We start from the raw sequence: 8,241 nt of genomic DNA, 5'->3' as shown, positions 1-8,241 counted from the left end.
GGAAAGATGACTCATAGATGAATTTAAGGGCGTTTTTTTTTCTTACCCAAGCACCCTTTCTGAACGCTAATTTCTAAGTGTCTGTCTAAAGAGTTGAGGCCATTTAAAAGCTTCAAACAGACTCTTAGAGCTTATTCTGCAGGAAAAGCCCCTGTGTTCAGACAGTCCAATGGAATAAACACTTTAATCCAGGCATACAATTTTACCAAGTATCACACATCCAACAAAGCCTAGACTTAGGTTCATTTTAACCTGCTAAACCTGCATTTGTGCGTTTTATGTTCTAGAAGCAGAAATGACTGACTCAGTCTCAGTTTGCTAATGTTCCTGCATTGCCCCGCTGCCTGTTCCAGTACCCCCTCTGACCCCCCCATCCCTCTGCACACTCACGGTGGTGGCTGCTGTTTACTGCCTGTGAGTCAAGGCTTCTAACCACAAGCCTGGCCAGTACTTTTACTGGACATACCTTACGCCCCTGACTGCTGGCTGTCTGTGCATGTTGTCCATTACTATTTCTGTTAGTAATGGTCAGAATAACAAAAAGAGAGAAGCAGTAACCTGATATATTACTGTGTTATTATGATTATCGTTTGTTGACTTAAACAACATTACTAGTTAATGGTGCTTTCTTCTTCTTAATTATCAATGTATTTATCATTATTGGGGTATTTTGAAAAAAAATATCACAACAAGCAAAATAATAGGCAACAAAACTGAATCTCTACACTAATGAATATGTATGATACTATTATTATTGTTAATAATATTATGTTTTTTAATACTGACATATGAAGCATGTGATATCAAATGAGAAGTGTAATTGTAGGCAAATCCAGTTTTACGCTGGATTGCTGTGTGTTAGCTAAAATCTCCTGATGTTGGTTCCCACGTGTCTGACCACATTTGTGTGCATTTGTCCAGCACAAAAAATGATAAAATGAGAATGCATCATGAGTCTCATACACACACACACACACACACACATGCAAATTAGTCAGACAAGTATCAGCGTAACAGTGTTATATTGACCGAAACGCAACATGGCAAAACCACATATAAAACAACATAAATGTGCTACGAGTTGGAAATGCTTTTATCTTCTCTAGGTTACACACAATAATATGGAGACTCAATCAACCTGGTTACAGTGTTATTTAACATATCTTTAGAAAAAGTGAACTGATTCAAATGTTAGGTATAAAATTCTTAGCAGTGCTTTTCGCTGAGAGGTTAACAGTGGTGATTTGTCATTTGACTGTGCTAACTCTTAAGGCCATCAGTATAATAAAAATCCAATGCAAACAGATACTACAGTAGAGCAAATACATAACTCTCTCAGAATTAATGCTCTCTTATAGCATCTCAAATTCAGTTCAATAGATAAAAATATCCTCCTTGGCACTAAAATGCACTGGCAAAGGCAAGAACAGATTTACATTAGTGGAAATGTCCAGAAGCCAGTGTAGAAAAATACAACAGCTCTAAAAAGGGACTGTATCATTTGCCACAACAGTACAGTGTGCCAATAGCACTCTAAGCAAGATGCTTGTAGGTATACCCTCCCACCACCACCACCACCACACACGCACATTTACAGTACACATCAGGCACACACACACACATTGCTCAGAAAGGGCAAGTTCTGACCTTTCCCTCAACACACCCTCACCCACTCCACACATTTCCTCCCCAGGAGAATTTTCTTCCTCTTCTTCTTCTCATTCCTTCTCCCAGTTCTTGGCCCTCGGTCCTGCCCCTAAACCTTCTGCCAGTGCTGGCTGGTGGGGGACCCCATCTGCAGCCCCACGAAGAACATCTGGTAGCGGTGCTTCCACATGATGAAGGCCCCCAGCATGCAGACGATGGCCTGGGCCAGGTTCAGCACCATCTGCAGCAGGTAGTACAGCATGAGCGTGCTCATGACAGCCAAGCAGTTGCTCACCTCGGTGTAGGTGAAGGTGCGGGCGATGGGGTCTTCAGGCTCCAGTGTGCACACACAGTTCTCACCCATCTCCTTGCACGTGAAGCCGTTGGTCAGGGAGTAGTGGTGGCCCTGGAAGGCGATGACCAGGATAGAGATGACCACCCCCACTGAACACAGGAGGAAGTAGAGAAGCTGAAGCGAGGGAAGAAGGGACAGTTATCCAACAGAGCACCAGTGGCAGGTGTAGCGGTTTTGAAAACAGCCATGGGTCCATGAGTCAGTTCCTCACTTCCATAACTACATAACTTACATATTAATTTTACAGTAGTCAATAGCAGTTTATGAATAAGAAATATTAAATTGATAGTTTGAATACTTATCCAAAAGGTAGTTGATTAGCCAAGACGCTTCGTTTCTGAAGTTTCTTTAGTTTTGCAATGCAGCCATGAGGGTAATAATAGAATAAGACTACCATTATGGTCTAAAGTTAGTTTATTAATTGGTATCAATTAGGTCACACATACCTTAAAAATTATTAGTAAGGAATAAGTTCCAAGGCATACATAGACAGGGCAACAATGAGTGTGTTTACATGTACCCATTAATCCGATAATAATTGGATTTCTGCAGTTATCTGATTGTTAAAACGGTCTTGTAAACAGCATAGTCCGATTTCTTAGATCAGAGGTCTAGCAATCTGATTAAGAAATTCCATAAAGGGTGTGTTTACATGCACTTACTAATCTGCTACTTGTTTATTTTTGGTATCTATTTTTGTGCATGCGCAGACTGAGAAATCCAAAAAAAATCAGAGTAAGAGTATAAATGTGCTGAGAAATCCAAGTACTGAGCTAAAATCCCCCCCTCTCTCTGAAGTTCTGCAGTTATTGGATTCTTAAGTGCATGTAACCACAATCAGTGACCTGTTGTTTGTCTAAGTGAACATTCTATGCTGTTAAACTTAGATCTTGTTACTTATCTACTTTGTCTTCTCAGCATTAGACCTGTCAGCTTCAGCAGGTTTATTTATTAGATACAACAGCTCAGTTGTCCTATTTATTAATGTGTTATAACTGTTTATTAATGACTCTTAATGTGTTTATAACTAATTAGTAACATTAATAAATCATTTTTAAACTCACTTTTAAACTTTTTAAACTGCATCAAGCTGTTAAATAATCTCAAATACACGTGTTTATGTTCTTATTAAATACTGTAATGTATAAAAATAGATAAAATGGTCAGTCAAAGGTTTTGACACCTCTGATTATGTTTTCTATTATCCTACAGACATTTTGGTTCACAGGCTTACACCTAAATGTTTGAAAAGATGTTGCTTAAACAAAATGAAACTTTTCAATTATTTTCTTTTTTTAATGCCCCTGAAAAAGTAGTTTTCGGTAGCCAGTAACATCTCAGCATATGTGGATCTCCTTCAACTCTGCTTGATCATTTTGATTTTGTGGTCACAGCATAACTCTATACATGTAATGTCATACTTTTGATATTGTTTTCCTTAAAAGGGCAAACAGTAGGCTAAAAATAAGGAAACTTCTATGAGTAGGTGTGTCTAAACCAGTGGTGCAACTCCAGTCCTGGAGGGCCGGTGTCCAGCACAGTTTGGTGATTTACCTGCTCCAAGACACCCGATTACACCTATCTGTTAATTGCCAGGTTTTGTGGGTGTGTTTGAGCTGGGAAACCTCCATACTGTGCTGGACACCAGCCCTTCAAGACCAGAGTTGTGCACCCCTGGTCTAAACTATTGACTGGCATTTACCACGTTGGGCAAATTACACTTTCAGCCAAACTGGCACCTTAATATTAATAAATTAATAATAAGCATGCAGTTAAAGGGGTTAAACTAGAATGACTTGGGCACTGGAAATACATTGATGATCTTCAACCTGGCCAAAAATTTGAGCCTTGTTGTTAGGTTACCACCTTTAATTTAGTGTCACTGTTAATGTGCAAGTGATTTGCATAATTATACATTTTACACATTCTCTTTCTCACCTTTATGATGAACTGCATGGAGGTTCTCTCATCAGGCAGGTAAGTGATACAGTCAAGGACAAATCCCACTATAGACACCACACACATCTGCAACACAGCACACAGAGAAATGCTTTAATACAATCCTTCAACCCTCCTATTATCTTTGGTCAATTTGACTCCATTCAATATTCAACATTCAACATATCTAAATAAATTACTGACATCATTTTTTGGCTTTATATTTAACAACTTTACCTAATTTAATGTGGACAACTGTGTAAACATAAAATTAACATGATGATATGTTTTTAATGTACACATTTTGTACGCATCAGCATTCTTGGGGGTCAGTTTGACCCCAGGCTGTTTTAGCAGTACAAAACATAAGAATCATTAACATTTTATACACATTTGTTTTGGTTATTTTGGATGATATTAAAGTCACTATAACATGCTATTTTATAGTCTTTAAAAAACTTTCCTCTGCTTTAGAGCCCTAACCTGACCACACCTGTATTAGTGCAAGAACCACAGATAGTTCACACCACATGAGGGAGGGGAAAACATAATTCCCACCAGAACTTTGATTTCCTGGAGGTTTAAAATGCAGGGGGTCAAATTGAACCCAATGATAAAACGTGTTAATAAATTTGAAGATAACAGGAGGATTAAACAAATTACACCAAGTTCTTGACCCAGTTCTATGAGTTTGGTCTTTCTGTACAATCTTAACTATCACGTGCGTCCCACAATCAGATGCTGATAAATGTTGCCATTGTATCTCATGTTATAAACACACACCATCTATTGGATTGGCCTAATCTCATTTTCAGGCCTCTAAGACAGTCTCTTCATTTCTCCACTTCTGCCAGGCTGACCATGATTGCTGTAATCAGCATTGTGCAACTCAGCACTGAGTTGTCATCTGATAGTATAATCACTGCCTTTGCCAAATTGAATAGGTTTTTTCCCCCCCAAAGATAACACTCAGTTTCTCAGTGCGACTGGAATCTTGTGACTAACGTGCAGTATCTAATTTGATTGTTTTTCCCAGGTTCTTAAGCAGAGAAATCTTGATGACCTCAGTGTTTTTCTCTAGCAGTGGTCTCGTGAGGCCTGAACTCGGGATATGGCTTTGTCCAGAGACTCTCTGATGATGTGTATGATGTGGAGGGGGGCAGGGTATTTGAACTCTCATAAAAAGTCTTGCTTTAATGTAACTGGCATTTTTACCACCTCACATGACAAAACAATAAAAGTATAGCTGAAACACTGCAGTGATGTTAGAAAATAACTGCAAAATGGCAAAACCGTCCAACAGGCAACTTTGCACGCTCTTGTACAAAGTCTCTGTTCGGGCCTTTGAATCTGATTAAAAGCACACCATAAAGGTGTGAAATAATCAATATCATGCAGTTTAGAACAGCAAACATAGATTACTTTTACTTTATTACACAGTATACGCACCACATTGTATTCTGTATGCCTCACCAAAACAAAGAGAATCACGTAGGGTCAACAGGGCTTTGAAATGTACAAATCTAGAACTATCATTTGGAGAAAGCCAGTGGCATTGAGCCTCTTTCTGCCTTATCTAAGAGATAAGATATAATGCCATACAAGTCTGATCTGACGCAGCTGAGAATGGGCAATATAATCACAATGATATGCTACAATAAAACAATAACGTCACAATATACAACACATCTCAAATAAATGCATATAAAACATTTCTAAAGCAGGTCAGACATGGCATCTGCTTTAAGTACGTTTTAGCATTTGAAATTACACTACGTGGCCAAAAGCGTCCAGACACCCCTTCTAATTAGTGAACTCAGCCACTTTAAGGTGCACCCTTTACTGACACAGCCATTCAATTGAGCACACAGTTTGTATAATCTCTGTAGACAAGCCTTGCCAATAGATTGGGATGCTCTGGAGCAGCCACACATGAGCCTAAGCTCACCATGCTCCCAAATCCCCCTGCCCAGTACTGGGCTGTGGAACAGTGGAACTTTGTTCTCCGGAGTGATGGAGCTCCATCCTATGCCTTTGGGATGAGCTGGACTGGAGGTTGTGATCCAGAACTAATTATCCAACATCAGTACCTGACCTCACTGATGCTCTTGTGGACAAATGCAATCAAATTCTTACAATGCTCCAATTCCTAGTGTAAAGCCTTAACAGAAGAAGAGGCTCTTACTGCAGCAAAGAGGGAACAAACTCCCTATTAATATTCTTGATTTCAGAAGGAATGTTGGATGAGCAGGTGTCTACAAACCTTTGGACATATAATGTATTCTTATAAGATTGCATAAACACTAATGACCATCTCCTTTCAGAGGTTTTCTCCATGCCTGAGTTCAGCTTTTTTTTTTTAAACAAGAAGCTTCTGTATTGAATCTTCTGTACTATATCTTGATATATCAGGATTTTTCCTTGGGCAACAGTAAATGGTTCTGTTTAACTACTATAGCTTTGGCCCAATAAAAATAATTAGGGTGGGGTCTAGGTAGAACAGTATGGAGCAGTTATCTGTATATAGATCCTCAATTATGGTAATAATAGTAATTGTCCATTGAAAAACAACTTTAATCTACAACTACACTGTGAAAAATGAAATCACCAGACAGAGTCTCTGGAGCAATGGCTCAGAATAACTAAAGAGTTTACCAAAAGTGGTTCTTCTAGGGCATCACTCCAAAGAACCCTTTTAGTACTTTTATTTTTAAAGGTGTAGGCTTAAGAATGGTCTGAAAGCACAGATGAACATAATGGTCCATAACGATTATTTCTATAGAACAACAACCAAGGTTCCAATTATTCAAAAGAACCTTGAGACTGTGAGCAAACGACCGGTGTATAAATTGTGTATAAACAGTAGTACTGAATATTCTGCTTCAGTGAAGTGTATAGAACCACTCAGCCATGTAATACATGCACACAGAGACAGCATAACATTATATGAGGCTCCATTACAGCTGCAGTGAGATGCATGTGGGCTGCATGGCAGCGTGTTTACTGACTTTGTGATGTGGGCTGATACGGTGGCCTCATGCTTGGCCCAGGCAGTGGGAAAGGCATGCTGGGAGCTGAGGAAGAGGATGGCGACGAGCGAGAGGAAAGAGGTCACTGAGATGCTTACGATGATGCCGGCCCAGTGAGGCGTCTCCCTGGCCAGCAGAGAGGGGCTGATGGTGGCCATGAGGAAGGCCACGACGGCCGTGGAGATGCCCAGCAGCAGCTGCAGCAGGGCGATGAGCAGTGGGAAGCGGCAACCGCAGCACGTATGGCCGTCCTCCGGCCTGGCCTGCCTCTCTCCTCCACCGGACCCTGCTGGACTCTTCTCTGACCCCATACTTCCTCCTGACCTCCACCCCTGGACTTACTCTTCCTCTAAAAGGTCAACTGGGGGCTTTTCTCTGTTTTTGCTTGTCCTCTCCTTCCTCTTCTCGCGTTTTCTTCTGCTCTCTTTCGCCTGACTGCCCTTCCACTGTGCTGCCTGCCACCCCCTCTGCCCTGCCCTTCCCTTCTTTCCCCTTCTCCTCCCCTCCCTGCCCTGCTAGTGGCTCTTCTCTGAGCAAAGCCCTGCTATTTGGAATCAGAGAGGGCTCTGAACTAATATGGAAAACATTTGGAGCAGAGCTGCCTGAGAGCCACATATAGAGTAGAACGCAGCGGAGGAGAGGAAACGGAGGGAGGGAGTGAGAGAGGAGGGAAGACCGAGAAAGGGGGACTCCAACACACGACCAGAACAACAATAACAGCCACCAGCAAACTTGGCTGGGAAAAAGCATCTTACACAGAATGAGGAAGAAGTGCAGTGAGTGGGGATAAAGGCTGCCAGTGACACTGTCAGACATGTGGGTGAATGCATGCCAAGTGCTGCCACACACATACTGTGCGATCTCTTTATAACAACCCTGGAGCTGTCACATGATTCCCATGGAGAAGTAATGTGACCTACAGGCATGTGAGAGGGTTACAGCTAATCCCTTATAAATATTATTCTAATGTGCTCATAGACTGAGTGTGGTACTTTTTATACACACTATATACATAACATTTATATAAATTCATTAAATATATACTGTCACTGTTGGGATATTATTGGAAAACACCAGTTGTCCTGTACATTGAATTCAATTTTCATGATAATAGAAATGATAAAAAAAAAAGTTGGAAAAAGCTTAAAACATTATAAAGTTAGGAATGTTTTTTCCTAAATATATGTTTTTCTGGTAGTAACAATATATAGAATCTTTACATATGTATATTATTTTCTTCAGTTAACTGGTCATCAGAAATAGTTAAACAAA

General features: G+C 40.4%; 1 protein-coding gene across 1 annotated transcript; it reads right to left on the bottom strand.

Annotated features, from left to right (window-relative positions):
- Positions 1-1,070: 1,070 nt before the first annotated feature.
- Positions 1,071-7,882, bottom strand: sspn (sarcospan (Kras oncogene-associated gene)). Its single transcript, XM_036585083.1, has 3 exons — positions 7,068-7,882; positions 3,941-4,027; positions 1,071-2,116 (listed from the first exon to the last, which is right to left on the bottom strand). The coding sequence occupies exons 1-3, from the start codon at positions 7,278-7,280 to the stop codon at positions 1,757-1,759; spliced, it is 660 nt and encodes a 219-aa protein (XP_036440976.1). The 5' UTR covers positions 7,281-7,882; the 3' UTR covers positions 1,071-1,756.
- Between the last annotated feature and the right edge of the window lie 359 nt (positions 7,883-8,241).

This window comes from Colossoma macropomum, unplaced genomic scaffold (assembly GCF_904425465.1).
Source record: "Colossoma macropomum unplaced genomic scaffold, Colossoma_macropomum, whole genome shotgun sequence".
Taxonomy (NCBI): Eukaryota; Metazoa; Chordata; class Actinopteri; order Characiformes; family Serrasalmidae; genus Colossoma; species Colossoma macropomum.
Note: the sequence above shows the minus strand (reverse complement) of the source record. Positions and strands in the feature narration are given on the sequence as shown.

Bases quoted from the DNA above. Each gene is read 5' to 3' on its own strand.
- sspn (XM_036585083.1), bottom strand. From the start codon at position 7,280: ATGGGGTCAGAGAAGAGTCCAGCAGGGTCCGGTGGAGGAGAGAGGCAG. The intron at 4,028-7,067 runs GTAAGCATCTCA...GCTGTGTTGCAG, and splicing joins CTCACTGGGCCGGCATCATC to ATGTGTGTGGTGTCTATAGT. The intron at 2,117-3,940 runs GTGAGAAAGAGA...CCCTCGCTTCAG, and splicing joins CCATGCAGTTCATCATAAAG to CTTCTCTACTTCCTCCTGTG.